Source organism: Acomys russatus, chromosome 16 (genome assembly GCF_903995435.1).
Source record: "Acomys russatus chromosome 16, mAcoRus1.1, whole genome shotgun sequence".
Lineage (NCBI taxonomy): Eukaryota > Metazoa > Chordata > Mammalia > Rodentia > Muridae > Acomys > Acomys russatus.
Window position 1 is genome coordinate 24144592 of NC_067152.1, and position 18672 is coordinate 24163263.

Below are 18672 nucleotides of genomic sequence, written 5' to 3' on the forward strand. Positions count from 1 at the left end.
CTAACCCCTCCGCCATACCTAACCCTCCTACCATACCTAACCCTCTACCATACCTAACCCCTCCTACCTACCTAACCCTCCTGCCATACCTAACCCCCCCGCCTACCCTACCTAACCCCCTCCTACCATACCCTAACCCCCTGCCATACCTAACCCGCCTACCAACCTAACCCCTCCTACCATACCTAACCCTCCTGCCATACCTAACCCCTCCTACCATACCTAACCCTCCTACCATACCTAACCCTCCTACCATAACTAACCCCCCTACCATACCTAACCCTCCTGCCATACCTAACCCCTCCTACCATACCTAACCCTCCTACCATACTAACCCTCCTACCATACCTAACCCCCCCTGCCATACTACCCTACTACCAGACCTAACCCTCCTAACCCTCCTACCATACCTAACCCTCCTGCCATACCTAACCCTCCTACATACCTAAACCCCCCCTGCCATACCTAACCCCTCCTCCATACCTAACCCTCCTACCATACCTAACCCCTCCTCCATACCTAACCCTCCTACCATACCTAACCCTCCTACCATACCTAACCCCTCCTACCATACCTAACCCCTCCTGCCATACCTAACCCCGCCTACCATACCTAACCCTCCTACCATACCTAACCCCTCCTACCATACCTAACCCTCCTACCATACCTAACCCCGCCTACCATACCTAACCCTCCTACCATACCTAACCCCGCCTACCATACCTAACCCCTCCTACCATACCTAACCCCTCCTACCATACCTAACCCCTCCTACCATACCTAACCCCGCCTACCATACCTAACCCCTCCTACCATACCTAACCCCTCCTACCATACCTAACCCCTCCTACCATACCTAACCCCTCCTACCATACCTAACCCTCCTACCATACCTAACCCTCCTACCATAGGACAGGGGCATATTTAGGAGGTGATGCTCATACTCGGCAGTAGATCCGCAGTGTGTTATGCCACCCTTGGTGTCTTCCTTTTTTCTATTCTTTTCTCTTTGTTTGCTTGTTTTTTGAGACAGGGTTTCTCTGTGTAGCCCTGCCTGTCCTGGACTTGCTTTGTAGACCAGGCTGGCCTCGAACTCACAAGAGATCCACCTGCCTCTGCCTCCCGAGTGCTGGGATTAAAGGCGTGCGCCACCACGCCCGGCCGGTGTCTTCCTTTTCTAATGTGTTTTTTTTATTTATTTATTTATTTATTTATTTATTGGTTTTTCGAGACAGGGTTTCTCTGTGTAGCTTTGGCCATCCTGGACTCACTTTGTAGACCAGGCTGGCCTCGAACTCACAGCGATTCGCCTGCCTCTGCCTCCCGAGTGCTGGGATTAAAGACGGGCGCCACCACGTATTTATTGTTTTTCGAGACAAAGTTTCTCTGTGTAGCCTGGGCTGTCCTGGATTCACTTTGTGGACCAGGCTGGCCTGGATCTCACAGCGATCTGCCTGCCTCTGCCTCCCTGAGTGCTGGGATTAAAGGTGTGCGCCACCACGCCTGCAGACTAATGTGTCTTATCTGCTTTTAACAGGCATCATTGCTTATGCTCTCTCTCTAGCTCAGTCAAACTGTGAAGGAGCGGGTTCTTCAGCCTCGACTAGGAATGTCAGACTGAAAGGAAGCTGCTCCCACGCCACTCCCTCCCTCACCAGGCAATCCTCAGAAGCCCCAGAAGGCTCAGCAGTCCTGTCTGCTGCCTGTAGGAGTGAGCTCAGACCGGGTGATGCAGCAACTCAGAGACAGCTGACAACCTGTCTGTTGCCTGTCTAGAGACTTCCTGACCCCCTCATTCCTAACAAGACAGCCCCGTCCATCCGTACCTGGTAGTCTTGGTCATCAATACCAAACCTCTCCCTGAGGTTTCGGAACACCATGGGGCAGTACTCCTTGAACTTGAAGCGGCTGGGGAGATTTTCCCTGGAGAAAGCAGACACAGGTTCTGTGAAACACCCTTTCCTGTTTGGAGTGACACCAGAGTGCTTCAAAGTGTGGCCCGAAGAAATTCTGAAGTGAGTCTCAATTTTTGTTTTTTTTGTTTTGTTTTGTTTTTTTGCTTCTTTCAAGACAGAGTTGTGTGTACCTTGGCTGTCCTGGACTCACTTTGTAGACCAGGCTGGCCTTGAACTCACAGAGCTCCCCTGCCTCTGCCTCCCAAGAGCTGGAATTAAAGGCATGCGTCACCACAGCCTGCAAAAATCTGCATTTCCAACAAACACTGTAGGTGATTGGAGGCAGGTAGAACTTTACATCTCATCTCTGTAAAAACTCATCTTATTGCACATTTGTATTTTGTGTGACATTTTTGTTTGTTTGTGTGCTATCCTTAAAACTTAAAAAGAAGCCAGGCATGGTGGTGCACGCCTTTAATCCCAGTACTCAGGAGGTAGAGGCAGGCGGATTGCTGTGAGTTCGAGGCCAGCCTGGTCTACAAAGGGAGTCCAGGATGGCCAAGGCTACACAGAGAAACCCTGTCTCAAAAAAACAAAAAACAAAAAACAACAACAAAAAAAATGCTGGCATGAGAGTAACTGCCTAGAAAGATCTTTCTCATTATGAGGCCATTCTTTTCTGGGATGCTACCATGGAAACATTCTGACGATACCTATGTCCAGGAAGGCCTGCGTGGATGTCCGCAGATGAAAGTAAAGGCAGTCTGATCCAAGTGTTCCCCTGTAATGCCAGCACTCAGGAGACTAGGGCAGCAGTGCTGAGAGTTCAAGGGCAACTGGGGCTACCTAGTAAGCTCCAGACAGCCTGGGGTGTACAGTGAGACACACCTCGAGCAAACAAACCAGGTGTGCGCTGAAGCGCTGTCAGCCAGCTGCCTAGGAATGCAAGGTTTGTGGGGTTTGTGGCCCCACAATGCAAGTGTTCTACAGCTGAGTTCCAGTGCCAGTCCTGGAATCAGGTGCCACTCCTTAGTCAAGCCCAGACTCCCAGAGAGAGAGAGAGAACACGATGTGAAAATGAGGGCTCGTCCCCATCTCCTCCTTTATGGCAACTCTGCCAAGGGATCCCCTTCTGGACGGAAGCCCTCTAGCTACAGCACGATGATAGACTTCCTGACAACCAAATAACGGCTCCTCCTCACGCCTCCCTATATGTCTTCTAGAACAGCCCTGTTGTCTAATAGTAATTATATAATAGTGAATAATAATATTGAAATGAAGCTGGGCGTGGTGGCGCACGCCTTTAATCCCAGCACTTGAGAGGCAGAGGCAGGCGGACTGATGTGAATTCGAGGCCAGCCTGGTCTACAAAGCGAGTCCAGGGCAGCCAAGACTAACACCGAGAAACCCTGTCTCGAAAAACAAAACAAAACAAAAGGTAATAGCTCAGGGAGTCTGTTCTGGATCAAGATGCAAGTGAGATGGGAAACTCCCTCCACCCCCACAGCCCTCACCTCCCAAACAGCAGTACTTTGTCTGTCTGAGTGGAGGGCTGCTACCATGCCTCAGGAGGACACTTAGGAGGTGGCTGCTCTGAAGACAGACAGCTTCTAGAACAAGATGTTCCTACCTACTATAGCAGAGAAAAGCCACTGGGAGATGTTCTGAAATCCAGCTTCTCCTCTGGGCAGACAGCCTGAAAATACTATGGTGACTGCCCAGCTGGTGAGGCGGTAGTGACCGAGGACAGGAGGGACATGTGGAATGGAGCATGGGGTGGTGCCAGAAGGTTTCTACAGTGGCTCATGGTGAAATGTAAAACTCAGGCTGCCAAAAGGCTCAGGAGCGAGCCAGGAGCGGGGTGAACACCTGAGCCGGAGGCAAGTGGACTGTCAAAAGTTCAAGGCCACGTAAGATGATGTATCAAAGCAGCAGCGGCAGCAATACCAAGTAAAGGCTTGGCAGGCAGGTGGGAGGGCGTTGCATCTGAAATACTAGCATCCCAGAGGTTGAGGCAAGAGGATTCCCAAACATTTGAGGCCAACCTTGTCCACACCTCAGGATTCAGGCCACTCTGAATAATGCTGGCACTGAGGGGTCAGAGGTAAGGAGTTCACCAAAGCTCAAGGCTAGCCTGGTCTACATAGTGAGTCCCATGCCAGCCAGCACTACATAGACAAATCCTGTTTCAAAAAACAAGCAAACAACGCTTTAGAGTAGGCCCCTCACAGTGCTAGGCAAGAGATGACCACTGGAAGGTCTCCAGAAATGTCAACTTTTAGACGTTGGTCTGAAGTCCCAAAACCACAAAGTCGGAAGTGAGAAGTGTTCCTTTGGGTAGTGACCTTGTGCACCAAGCTCAGCCTTCCGTTCACACTCAGGTGGGAGAACCAAGGACTTGCTACATCTCGGCCAGGAACAAGCTCAGTGCTCAGCGGTGCAGATGAAGATAGGGCCCAGGCTGCGGCATACCAGCTACCTCAGCTCCCTGGTGCTGGCCCTGGGTGAATCACTGGGGGCCCAGCCACACGCCCCAAGGGACACTGGAAGTAGGCTGATCCAGAAAGGCAATGACATGCATGGGGGGGTAATCACATTTTAAAATGTATTATTTTCCAGGCTTGTTTGTCAACTCTGCTAACAAGTGTACTTGATGTCACAGTGTCAGGTTGGTTTTTTTTTGTTTGTTTTGGGTTTTTTTGCTTTTTGAGACAGAGTTTCTCTGTGTAGACTTGGCTGTCCTGGACTCACTTTGTAGACCAGCTGGCCTCGAACTCACAGCGATCCACCTGCCTCTGCCTCCCTGCTGGGACTAAAGGCATGAGCCACCACACCCGCCTAGTCAGGTGTTTTAAGGAAGTAAAAGATTTGTCCACAAAACCCGAGCCCCGCAGGGGACCACTTACTTATTGAAGAGATGATTGTCCACCTTGATCTTGCTATAGGCTTTGAAGTCATCCGGCATCAGCATGACAGGGACGGGGACATTGCTCAGCTCATTGATCTGCAGAGCAAGGGCAAAAGTGAGGGCTTGGAGATGGAACACGCAAGGTGCAATGCACATGACCCCCCACCCCCCACCCACCCCCACTCCAGACTCTCTCTGCCTGCTTTCTGCTCTTCCTTGGAAGACTGCATTCCCAGCCCCACCTCCACCTTCTCTTCCTGAGTTCCGAAGGCACCTGACGCGTCCCTTGACCCTCAGGCCTCCCACACACTTCAGTTAATGCTGATAAACCTCGTGGGCCTGCTAACCTTCAGCTAGGTAATGCCATAATGACTGATCTTTCTTTTCTCTCTGATGCTGGGGATCAAATCCAGAACCTTGCATGTGCCAGGCCACACTGATGACTGTGCTAGCAAGGATCACCTAGTTGACCACTGGGGACTCCCATGATGGCACCCTGACTTGTCCATCACAGTTACTCGGTAAATATTTGTCAACTGTAATAAGCACATTAATGAACGAATCCCCCCCCCCACCCTCCATGCATACTAATGCCTTTTGGCTATTAACATAAATTGAGAGTCACTCAAAAAACTAGCTCAAGGGCTGGAAAGGTGGCTCAGAGGTTAAGGGCACTGGCTGCTCTTCCAGAGGTCCTGAGTTCAGTTCCCAGCAACCACATGGTGGCTCACAACCATCTATAATGTGATCTGATGCCCTCTTCTGGCCTGCGGGTGTACATGCAGGCAGAGCATTGTATACATAATAATAAATAAAGAAATCCACTCAGGAGATAGAGGCAGGCAGACTGCTGTGAGTTCGAGGCCAGCCTGGTTTACAAAGCAAGTCCAGGATGGCCAAGATAACATAAACCTTGTCTAGAAAAACAAAACAAAACAAAAAAAAATATATATGTAAAATAATAATAATAATAATAATCTTTTTTTTTTTTTTTTTTGTTTTTCAAGACAGGGTTTCTCTGTGTAGCCTTGGCCATCCTGGACTCACTTTGTAGACCAGGCTGGCCTCGAACTCACAGCGATCCGCCTACCTCTGCCTCCCGAGTGCTGGGATTAAAGGCATGTGCCACCACACCTGGCTAATAATAATCTTTTTTAAAAAGAAAAGAAAAGAAAAAGAAAAAAGCTGGGTATATCACAGTGGGTGTAACTTGTATTTCCAAAGAAAAGGATTAAATTTAAAATGATGGGGTACGGTGTTGCACTTCTTTAGTCTCAGCAGACGCAGGCTGGATCTCTAATGAGTTCAAGGCCAGTCTGATCCACATAGAGTTCCATGAGCTCTATGCCAGCTAGGGCTACGGAGTAAGACCCTGTCTCAAAACAAATTGATTAATTTCAGTGAGCAGAGGAGTCAGACATCTGGGCCCTGGCTCACTTGGGCTCTCCAGATGAAAGCAGAACTAGTTCACTATGCAATAACCTGCTTATGCTGAATTGGGAGAGGGGGTGCCCCTACTGCAGACAAGCCTTCTCAGTGTGACAGACAGACAGACAGACACAGACACACACACACACCTAGACAGGGAGCCAGCTTCCGGTTGGTGCAGAGCTGAGGACGGATCCTGCACTTCCCTGTTTTGTTTTGTTTAAGATTTATTTATTTATTATTTATACAGTGTTCTGCCTGCATTGTGAGCTTGCACACCACAAGAGGGTACTAGATCTTAGTATAAGTGGTCGTGAGCCACCATGTGGTTACTGGGAATTGAACTCAGGACCTTTGGAAGAGCAGACAGGGCTCTTAACCACTGAGCCATCTCTCCAGCCCCGCACTTCCCTATCTTGCTTAGCCAATTAATGGTCTAATTAGCCACAGATGTCCTACTCCATCACAGCAGAGCATTTGACATTTGACCCTCAACCCAGTTGCCACTAATGCATTCAGAATTTACAGGGGGAAACCTTAGTCATGACTTAATGGACTCGGGGTGAGGGGCACAGCCTATGTCTCCCAGATACGCTCATTGCAGGATCCCTATTATCTACCCGAGGCCCCAAGTGGCAGAAGGGGATACCCTACAGTCATTAGGACTCCATCAGGAGTACAAATGGGGGAACTGGCATTTAATTTGTTGCTCCTTTTATGTTCTAAATCTTTTTTACTTAATAATGTCAGATGATGGAGTAAGTTTCAAGTTAACTGGGCCAGTGAACCACTTTCCCAGAGTTGGTGAAAAGCCAAAATGCACTTATGGGTAAATTGAGGAAGAGAGAGAGAGAGAGAGAGAATATGAGTGTGTGTGTGTGTGTGTGTGTGTGTGTGTGTGTGTGTGTGTGTGTGTGTGTGTGTGTGTGTGTAGCTGCCTGCTGGGAGTAAAAGGTCATAAGAAACATATTCCTCCCCAGGTATGGTGGCACTTTAGAAAAATCCCAGCACTCTGGAGGCAGGGGCAGGTGGAGCTCTGTGAGTTCAAGGCCAGCCTGAGCTACATAGCAAGTTTCAGGACAGCCAGGGCTACATAGAAAGACCCTGTCTCAAAACAAAACAAACAAACAAATAAAAAACAAAACAAACAAACAAACCAACCAAAAAGAAGCAGCAGCACATTCCAGGGTTTTATTAACCCAAGACCAGGAGTGGTGGCACTTGCCAGTAACCACAGCTCTTGGTAGAAGGAAAATCAGGAGTTCAAGGCCAACTGAGCTGCATGAGACCCTGTCTAAAAGAAAAGAAAGCACAAAAGGCTGGGCACTTGGCTCGGTGGCAGAGTGTTTGCCTAGCATATGCAAGGCCTTGGGTTCAAATCCTAGCACTGCAAAATAAACAATAAATAAATGTAAGTAACCTGTGTTTGGTTACATGAGCATCTGCCTTTTCCAAAAGTCAGTAAACTGTACAGTAAAAGTTCCTGGGTTTCAATGGATGCTCAATTTTCTTTGATAAACGCAGCTTTATAATTTCCAGCCTCCCCAACTGGTGACCTTTATTGGCTACCCCGTCCACTAGCCACAGAACAGTTGCCTTGCAACAATGCAGGCACGAGAATTTGACTGTCAAATCTGTGCCTACAGCGGAAACTGTTCCACTGCCTTGTTTTTCTGCCACCAGAAACAATTCATGGCGGTTGCCCCACTTCCTTTTTCCTGACTTTTAAGCCTTGCTCTTAAAAAAAAAAAAAAAAAAGGAGAAACAGACACTCAGAAGGCTGAAGCGGGAGGACCCCAAATTTTAAAAGGCCAGCCTCGGGTACACAGGAAGGTACTGTCTGCAAAGGTAACAAAGTGTGGGGTGTGGTGGGACATGCCTGGAGTCTGAGCTGTTAGGAGGCAGAGACAGGAGGGTGAGTCAGACATCAAGAGGATCACACACTTGCACACTCGCACACACTCACTCACACGCACACTAAAAACAAAAGGGAGAAAAGGCCTTTAATTTCAGCACTTCAGAAGCAGCAGCAGGCAGAGCTGTTTTAAGATGGATACCAGCCGCATCTACACAGCCAGGTCCAGGCCATCCAGGTCTACATGGCGGTAAGGCCCTAGCTCAAAACAAAACAAAACAAAACTCAGGTGAAACACAGAGACTAAACAACACATGGAATGCAGGGCTTTTCGCCAATTCTGATTTTTCTTTTTCTTTTTGTTTTTTCGAGACAGGGTCTCTCTGTGTACCCTTGGCCATCTGGACTCACTTTGTAGACCAGGCTAGCCTGGAACTCACAGCAACACGCCTGCGTCTGCCTCCCGAGTGCTGGGATTAAGGCGTGCACCACCATGCCCGGCCTCAATTCTGACTTTTCTCTTTTTGCTTTTGTTTTCCGAGACAGTGCCTTCATATGTAGTCCCGGCCGGTCTGGCATCTGATATGTAGACCAGGTTGGCCTCAAACATGTGATCCCCGTGCACCACTCCAAACTTCAGTTCTGCTTTCCTAGCTCACCCCTCCATCAGGAAGAACATTTCTGAGGCTCTGAGAATACTTTTACTCCAAACGTTACACACCCTGCTACAAACTAACTCTGGACTAATACAAGACACAACTTGGTGCTAAGGCCAGGGCTTGACACTTCCGGAACTAGAGGACTGTATATTAACCATGACTCATTTTTTGTTTGTTTGTTTTTTCTTTTTTGGTTTCTTTCTTTCTTTTTTTTTTTTTTTGCGGGGGGGGGGGGGGGGTGTTGAGATAGGGTTTCTCTTTGTAGCCTTGGCTGTCCTGGACTCGCTTTGTAGACCAGGCTGGCCTGGAACTCACAGTTGGGCTGCCTCCCAACTGACTATTCTAATAGGACCAGGCTGAATTATTCTAACAGGAACCACGAAGGAATGCTTTACTCATTAATTCCCTAAATCCTTTTTTAAAAAGCTTTATTTTTAATTATGTTTTCAGGTGTATGTTTCTGTGCATAGATAGATACATAGTGAGTATAGGTACCCAAGGGCAATAAGAGGGTGTTGGGCCAGGCGTGGTGGCGCACGCCTTGAATCCCAGCACTCGGGAGGCAGAGGCAGGCGGATCGCTGTGAGTTCGAGGCCAGCCTGGTCTACAAAGCGAGTCCAGGACAGCCAAGGCTATACAGAGAAACCCTGTCTCGAAACAACAACAACAACACAACAAAAACAAAACAAAGAGGATGTTGGGGCCCTGAGCTGGAGTTACAGGTGGTTGTGAGCTACCTCCCAGGTGGGTGCTGGAAATGGAATTGAGAACTTTTGGTCCCTGCAGAAGTAGTATGCACTTCCTTTTTTTTTTTTTTTTAAAGATTTATTTATTTGTCATATACACAGTGTTTTGCCTGCATGTACAACAGAAGAGGGCACAAGATCTCATCATTATAGATGCTTGTGAGCCACCATGTGGTTGCTGGGAATTGAACTCAGGATCTCTGGAAGAGCAAGTCAGTGCTCTTAACCTCTAAGCCATCTCTCCAGCCCGGGCACTTCTTTCTTAATATGTATGTGTATTTATGTGTGTGGGTGTGTGTGAGTGCTTGCATGTGTATGTATGTGTGTGTGTAAGAGAGGCGGGGAAAGAGGGCGGGGGGAGAGAAAGACTATATGCTTGCCACATACATAAGGATGCCTGCAGAGGCCAGAAAAAGATGTTAGATCTCCTTAGCTGGAGCTACAGTTGTTTGTGAGCCACCAAACATGGAAGCTAGGAACTCGAACCCTGGTCCTCTGGAAGAGCGGCAAGTGCTCTTAACTACTGAGCCATCTCTCCAGCCCTCTGTGTAACTCTGACTGTAACATAGTTTAAGTGGTTGTAAACTGTCTTTCTTTGGGTTGCCATTCCATCCTTATTGGGCATGCAACCTAACGGGAGAACTTCTAAACTCAGATCATACAATGGTGATCAATCTGTATCGCGCCTTTGTTTCTCTGGAGGAAACCAGAAGTTCTGCCCTCCCCCCCCCCCCCCCCGCCACCGCCCGCCCCTTGGTTGTACTAAATTTTATATCCCCCAGGGAGCGCCAATCAATCTCAGTTGAACAGGACTTACTGAAATAGCTACTATATGCTTCTTTCTATGTTGGGTGTATGTGTGGGAGGGGGAGGGACGGAGATGTCACATACACAAGAGAAATTAGACACTCATGCTCTTACCGGGAACATGAGACAAACCCCACACAGGGACTCTCGGGGAGGACACGATGAAGAGGCACATGGGGAGACGAGAACAGAGGTCCCAAGGGCAGATCTCTGGCCCTCACACCTCAGTCTAGAGACAGGGCACCTAAGCCTCTCCCACGTGGCCACGGACACCTGACACTGGAAGACTCTACATAAGATCATGTTACACGTCTGCTTAAAAATCTTCCATGGCTTCTCGTCCACCTCAGGGCCAGGCTTCAATCCCGGGCCTGGCCCTCAGTACCTTCCCTGATCGGGCTTAGTCTCTGAGCCAAACTCCACTGACTTTAGGCCTGGAGTGCGCTAACAGCTTGGGATATGCGAACAGAAAGACATCTTTCCATCTGGCTGGGAAGACAGACAAGTACCAAAATCAATGGGATGGGTGCTGGAGCTGTGTTATGTGTAAAGGGAGATGAAAAAAAAAAAAAAAAAACCAGATTAGGGGACAACAGACTCTGTCTGGGAGTGGGGAAGAGAGTGCTGGTTGCTAGAGCCAGTGGCAGAGAAATACATTTGAAAGGGGTCTAGGATAGGTCTCAAAACAAAACAAACAGAAAAACCGAAGGAAGGGAATTCCAAGTGGGTGCTAGGCATGGCCAGAGCCAGGCCTCAGCTGTGAGATGCAGTGCGTGTTTCTGGAACAGCAAGGGTGTGCAGGCACGTGTGGGAGGGTGCAGGTCAGCGGTAAGGGGCTGGGGGGTGCTATAGCAGAGACAAGGAAACGAGCCGTTGGGGCATGGATATTAATAAGTAACAGCTAGCTGAACCTGGGGGTGTAAGCCTTCAGTCCTAGCCATTTAGGAGACTGAAACTGGAGGGACCATGAATTCAAGACCAGCCTGCACTGGGCTTTGAGGCAAGTTCAAGGCCAGGGTAGGCAGTTGGGTTTTTTTTTTTTAAGACTATATTATTTATTTACTTATTCTACATACAGCCTGCATGTACACCTGCATGCCAGAAGAGGGCACCAGATCACATTATACACGGTTGTGAGCTACCATGCGGTTGCTGGGAATTGGAACTCATGACCAGTGGAAAAGCAGCTGGTGCTTTTAACCTCTGATCTATCCCTCCAGCCCAAGGGTAGGCAGTTTTGAAAAACCGGGTCTCTAATCCCAGCACTTGGGAGGCAGAGGCAGGCAGATCTATGAGTTTGAGGCCAGCCTGGTCTACAGAGTGAGTTGCAGGACAACCAAGGTGACACAGTGAAATCCTGTCTGAAAAAAACAAAACAAAAAAACAAGCTGAGCATGGTGGCGCAGGCCTTTCATCCCAGCACATGGGAGGCAGAGGAGTCTACAAAGTGAGTCCAGGACAGCCAAAGCTACACAGAGAGACCCTGTCTCAAAAAACCAAGAAAAGAAAAAACAAAATAAAACAAACAAAACCCAAAGAAAGATAAAGAAAAAGAAAGAAAGAAAAGGCACAGAGAAACCCTGTCTCGAAAAAAACAAAAAAAAAAAAAAAAAAAAAAAAAAGAGAGAGAAAGAAAGAAATATTTATCTCAAAGAGCTTAAAAAGGGGGACGGGGAGTGGGTGAGCTACAGGGAGACATCTGCTGCCAATCCTAAAGAACCGACCGAGTTCCATCCCTGGACACCTCAGGGTGGAAGAAAACACTGACTCCTAAAAGTCGTCCTCCAACCTCCACGCACAGAGGATCACAAATAAATGAATGAATGTTTTAAAATACAATGAAGAGAAGCTGGGGGGAAGGGGGTTGCAGGATAGCGGGTTATAAAATGAAACGAAGGAGCTGAGGACGCAGTTCAGCATTAGAGAGCTTGCCTAGAGCAGCAACTGATTCCAACACCCAGCACCACAAAAGACCAACTGATTAAAATAAGAATCGCTTGCATTGACTAAATGCCAGGTTTCTGATGCTCCTCCGCCCCCTCACCCCTCACCCCCACAGGTTTTCTCTGTGTAGCCTTGGCTGTCCTGGACTAGATTTGTAGACCAGGCTGGCCTCGAACTCAGAGATCCACCTGAGTGCTGGGATTAAAGGTGTGCACCACCATGGCTGGGGTCTAATGCTTTCTAAGATGGTAACATCAGTATATTCAATGAATTTTCTCTTCTATGTCTTTTCCCCCATTTATTTGGTTTGTCCGTATGTCTGCCCATGTGTGCAGGGAGAGCATTTATGGGCCCATATGATAAAGTAAGGCCACAAGAATGGAAAGGATATGGGCTGGAGAGATGGCTCAATGGTTAAAAGCACCTGTTGCCCTTACAGGGGACCCGACGCCCTCTCCGGGCCTCTGTGAGCACTACATGCAGGCAACACACCCATACGTATAAAAGAAAAATAAGTAATTCTTTTTTTTAAAAAAGGGCGGGGAGGGGGAGCCTGGGGCTGGAGAGATGGCACAGAGGTTAAGAGCACAGTCTGTTCTTCCAGAGGTCCTGAGTTCAATTCCCAACAAACCACATGGTGGCTCACAACCATCTATATGAGATCTGGTGCCTTCTTCTGGCATGCAGACACAGATGCGGCCAGAATATTGTATACATAATAAATAAATAAATCTAAAAGGGGGGGAGCTAGAGAGATGGCTCAGCAGTTAAGAGCACTGGCTCCTCCCAGCAACCACATGGTGGCTCACAACATCTATAATGAGATCTGGCGCCCTCTTCTGGCCTGCAGGGGTATATACAGATAGAGCACTTCTATACATAAAATAAATAATAAAAATGATAACAAAACAAAACACTAAGCTTTGTTTGAACCAGACGTGGTGGCACATGCCCTTAATCTCAGCACTTGGGAGGCAGAAGCAGGTGGATCACTGAGTTCGAGGCCAGCCTGGTCTACAAAGCGACTCCAGGACAGCCAAGGCTACACAGGGAAACCCTGTCTCTTTAAAATAAAATAAAATAAAATAAAAAACACGGGAGGTGGTGGCTGAATGATAGCCCTGTCTTGTAGCCCTGTCTTGAGAGGCTCCCTGCGCCCCCCTCCCAGGATGGATCAATTACTTGTCCCTCTGTGCACCCTAACAAACTAAGTATCACGGTCAGGTGATTTTGTTTATTTAATCAGTTATTTACTTATTGTTTGTTTACTTATTTATTATTTGTGGGTGCCACAGTGCAGGTCAGAGGACAACTAACAGGAGCCGTTTTTTCTCTCTTCTCTAAGTGGGTCCCAGGAATCGAATGCATACATCCGGTCAGGCTTGGCGGCAGGCGCCTTTTCCTGCCGGGCCATTTATGCTGCCAGGTAATTACGTCTTTACACGTCTGATTTCTTCACTGGACTAAGACCCCTTAGCACATGACTGGAACCTACGAGTTGCTCGATAAAAGTTGAGCTGAAGGATATATGGGGGGGGGGGGGGGGGAGGAGGGGGGCGGGGCGTAGGAGTTGGGGTCTGCAGGATGAAGGTGAGCAGAAAGTTAAACCCAGGGGAGACAAGCAAGCCGGCTGTAACTGTGCCAATGTCTCCCTGTCCGGAGGATTGGGAGGAAGGTTAAGGTCAGCTGTTGAGGCTATAGCCTGACGGTGAGGCCACAAGTACCAGAGAGAAAAGGAAACTTTACTTGCTAGACTGAAGAGTTTTGTAGCAGGAAAGGTTGCAGGAGATGTGGGCGCGCTGTATTCTCCGCACGGCCCACCAGCCTTCCCCTTCAGCAGCATGGAGTGCGTCCCGGAACTCAGGCTAAGCACACCTCCCTGGGAGGCCAGTCTGGCGCATCTCCTCATATACACGGTTTTTGGATTATCCACATGATTAATTCCACGAGCCATGAGCATAAATAATGCAGAGGCCGAACAATCGAAGAAGCAAGGCTGGGGACCGCGGCTCGCACTTCCGCACTGGGGGGTGGGGTGGGTGGGAGGGGATGGGGGGGAGAGGAAGAGAGAAACAGGAAGACCACATTCCACACACTGAGATGCTGGCTCAAAAGAAAATCAACTGGACCCTGTGGAGCTGGGGATTTCCCAGCTGCTTAGAAAGACTGCAAATCCAAAGCCTGCCCGGGATACAGAATAAGTTTAGGCCACCCTGTGCAACTTAATGAGGCTCCATTAAAAAAAGGGGGGGGGGATTAGGCTGTAACTCAGTTGGCAGAGCATTTGCCGGGTATATACGTACATGGCTTTAGCTTTGATACTCAGCACTGCATAAAACTGAGAGAAATGACACATGCATGTAAATCTAGAACCCAGAAGGTGGAGGCAGGAGTTTCAGAAGTTCAAGGTCACGCTAGGCTACACAGAGAGTTTGAGGCCAGCTTGAGAGCTAGAGGCTCCGGCTGCATTGCTCCTGGTGGGTTGCTAGCCTCTCTTGATGGTTCTCAAGCCTGACATAAGACTTTATCTTAAAGTTTTCTTTTCTTTTTTCTTTTTAAGTGCTTGTCTAGCATGCACAAGGTAATCAGCTCATAAGCATATCCCAGGACTGCAAAAGTAAATAAATAAAATAAATAAATAAATAAGCACAATTTGTTTTTAAGTGCACAAAGGGTTTAATAGACATTCTCCAAAGAAAATACACAACAGCCAATGCACAGGGAAGGATGCTTAACATCATTAGTTACCAGAGAAATGCAAATCAAAATCACAATGAGATACTGTTTCACACCCACTAGAATGCCTATGCTAAAAAAGACAGTAACAAGTGTTGACAAGGATCTGGAACAATTACATCATACACTGCTGGTGGAAATGTACAATGGTACAGCCACTCTGGGGAAGAGCTGGCGGCTTCTCAAATGAGTAAATACAGAGTTACCATCAACTGCTACTACTCTTTCTTGTGAGGCTCCACACATACGTGGTTCCTAAAGGGACCAACAAATACCAGACACCCAGACTTCCTGTTCTGTGCTCCTTCAAAGAGGACCCTAATTCCAGACCCTTTGAACTATATTTCATCCACTAAAATGCCAGCTTGCTTTCTTTCCTTATTAATTCCGCCCTGTCGGCAGACCGGGTTTCTCCATGTAGCCTTGGCTATCCTGGACACTTTGTAGATAGATTAAGCTGGCCTCGAACTCACAGCAATCTGCCTGCCTCTGCCTCCCTCCCTAAGTGCTGGGATAAAATGGTGTGTGTCGACACACCCAGCTTATCATCTTGGTTTTTTTTTTTCTCTACCCTCTTTTCTTCCTGGAGTGAGGGACTCCAGGGACTCCGATGACAATAATGAGTTCAAATGCCTCTCTTACCAAAACAAGACAGTTCTTTTTAAAAAAGGTTTCTCTTTTCCACTCATGAGAAGGCAACTGGCTTTTGCCATAGACATATGCATTCACATCTGAAATACCATTTAGCTCCAGATCAACATGACTAAAGGCTTCAAAGACTAGGAAACTGAGGGACTGAAGAAAAGGTGGTTATCTGAAATCAGCGGCAAAGAGGAAGCTTCTGAAGAAAGGGAACCTTCGAGAAAGGCCAGCGACTCTCCAGGAACAACGCAGCCCTGATCCCCTTGAGAAATGGAAAGACGTTATGCTCTTCTGGGAACATGTACCTCACATGGAACCTCAGCACCTTTCCGTAGGCCAGCAGAAGGAAGCAAGACAACTAACTTGACCTTAAAAGCTCATCAACCCAGGGCAGTGATGCCCAGTACCCTTCCACTCATGTTCAGATGTGTGTGGACCTTGGCTAACACCCATCTTTCCCACTAGCCCATCAAACTTTCTTAAAGCTAGTAAAGGGAAATGGTCACCATCATGCCCACTTGCCACTCAAAAGTCTTCCATCAGATGCCCATGTCTTTGAAGACTTATTGCCTGCCCAAGATAAAACCAAATGCCATACACGATCCCAGGAGCTGGTATGCACAGCAGACAGACAGACACACACACACAGGTTCTCTAGCAAGACCATACCCTCATCTAACCTTGGTCATAGATAAGAGAGTAAAAGGAACAAAAGACCTGTCACCCAAGAACCACCACGAACCAAACAAGCCTCTTGGGTCTGAACAAGGAACTGTATCTATCTTACAGTGACCACAAGCAAGCTACCCTCTACCAAAGATGTCAGTCTCATGAGTGAAATTAGGGACCCGGAGTTACCCACCTTCAGGCTTCTTCTACCAGCTCTCTGCACACAGACAGGATGCTTTCTAGTGAGAAGCAGGATGTCAAACAAAATTAAGGACTCATTTCCAGAAAGGGATACAGGGTTCACGGTTTTTGCTGACCCAGTTTCCCTGGAAAAGTCAGATGACCCCTGAAGCAGCAGGAAACAAGAGGAGCAAACCCTGCGCTGTTGACCTCCAGCCCTTTAGAGGTCCAGGCATCACTCATTAACCCCTGTGATGACGTGGAAAAAAGACAACCCGCACAAGCCTGAGAGGCCAGCAAGGACCTCACATACACATGCACCCTTCTTTATGGGACACAGAGATCTGACACACTGGCTGAGGTGGTGAAGCAATCTCCAGCCAAAGGCCCCTCTAGGTCTTCTCCCAAAGCAACAGAAAATGAACTCTTGCTGACCCCAGGCTCCTGGGTCATCGTTTGTTCTTATGGACAATTTCAAGTGTTCAGAAATGTCAGGGGAACCCACAGGAGACACAACCCTTCATTCCCCTTGTTCTAAACTTGTGGCTGGTGAAGTTAGCAGCGCCTCAGGTCCTATCCCGTCGTCTGTTCGCTCCCAGTGTAGAGGCAAGCGGCTAGGAGAGGACAGACCCTGAACAGCACATAAAGTCAACCAGCTAATAACTGTCCACACGCAACTACTTGACAAAGGCACGCTCCCAAAGCCACCCGGGGCTCATCTGGGACAGTAATCACCATTATCACAGCCTGGAAAAACCATACGATAGACAAGAAGTCAACATCTTTGAAACACCACCGAAGAACAGGTAAAAGACACATTATTCCTATAACCCGGTCTACGGTCCCTCAAGCCTTGTGTTCACTCCTCTCCTTCATCCAAGAGGACCCAAGTCAAGTGTCTGGGGTTCAGAGAAGCCTCTGCTTCTGCGGTTGCTATGTCTTCGTGAAAAAGGAGAAAAGAAACCCAGAGAGGCTTCCACTGCCAGGGGTAAGGAGGCCTAGAAAAATGGGAAACTTTGAGGAGCCACACCAATGAAACGACCCACAAACAGGAATATTCAGACAAGCCAGTGCCGCTTGCCCTGTCAACTGGGCAATGATCTGGCAGGCAGCTAGCTATAAGAGACAAGAGGTCTCTAGCAGCGTCGTAACAGTACCCAGGCCTTCCCTTGGAGCCCCGGGGTTGCACGGAGCTAGCATACCGACGCAAGGAACCAGAGGGGCTGGAGCGAAGGGGAGACGACGACGGCATAGCACGGGGACACCAGGCCTCGCGTGGCGAACGGGGAGTGCACGCCCGGCCGGAGAGCGTGCACGGGTGGGCGGGCATGCAAGTGGCTCGGCGGAGGGGTTGCAGGCGTCACCCACGGGCGAGCGTGGCGAGGCCCTGGGGAGTGGGGACGCGCACGGGGAAGCTGGTTACCGTGTGGTTCACCCCCCACATCAGGACGCTGAGAATCGGCTCGCTGGCCCGGAATAGCTTCACTTTCTGGCACACGAAATGCTTCTTCTTGGTCTTGGTTTTGCTGGCGCTGAGCGGCGCCACCGCCACCGCCGTGGTGCTGGTGCAGTTGGACGACATGCCCGGGGCGGCGGCGGCGGCGGCGGCGGCAGCGAAAGGGGGGGTGGCGGAGACAGCGCACCAGCAAGCGGCCCCAGGCCTCCCCCGAACCGATCCCCACCCCCGCTGCCTCACGGAGCCATGGTCGCGCCCGTCCCGTTACCTCCCCACCCCGCCCCGGTGGTTCCGTCCGCCCCACGCCCCGCCCTCGCCGCCCCGCCCCGCCCCGGGGAGCAGGCCAGCCCGTTCCTCACCCCGCCCCCGGGCGGCACCGCCCACCAGCTCCCGACCCTCCCCTCCACATCGGAATGGTACCGCCCTTCCCGGGGCGCCTGCAGCCGTCCCGCCCGCCCCTCCTCCGGGAGCCTAGCAGGAACCCAGCCGGATTCACGCGCGGGAGCGAGGAAGACAGGGAATGGATAGTCTCGAGACACTCCACAAGAAGGGCTCCCTGCTCAGGCACCCTCAAGGCCGGGATTTGGCTTTGCTTCAACGTGAAGTACCAAGATGGCGGCAGCGCCACAGCTTCGGGAGGGGAAGAGGGGCCGGCATGAGAGGAGGCTGGGACATACCATCCCCACCTTCGCAGGGGAGAAGAGTAACGCGGCGAAGGGAAAAGGAAGTCCTACCCGGAAAACCAGG

At 49.4% G+C, this 18672-nt stretch overlaps 1 protein-coding gene across 1 annotated transcript in view; it reads right to left on the reverse strand.

Moving 5' to 3' along the window:
- The window catches only part of Pip4k2b (phosphatidylinositol-5-phosphate 4-kinase type 2 beta), a 34472-nt gene extending 16331 nt beyond the window's left edge, over positions 1-18141 (reverse strand). The window contains exons 1-3 of the mRNA XM_051158449.1: positions 17893-18141; positions 4802-4899; positions 1827-1923 (exon numbers count right to left, since the gene is read on the reverse strand). Coding sequence (XP_051014406.1) covers positions 1827-1923; positions 4802-4899; positions 17893-18051 — 354 coding nt within the window. The 5' untranslated portion in view covers positions 18052-18141. The remainder of the gene's footprint in view (positions 1-1826; positions 1924-4801; positions 4900-17892) is intronic.
- Positions 18142-18672: the final 531 nt, after the last annotated feature.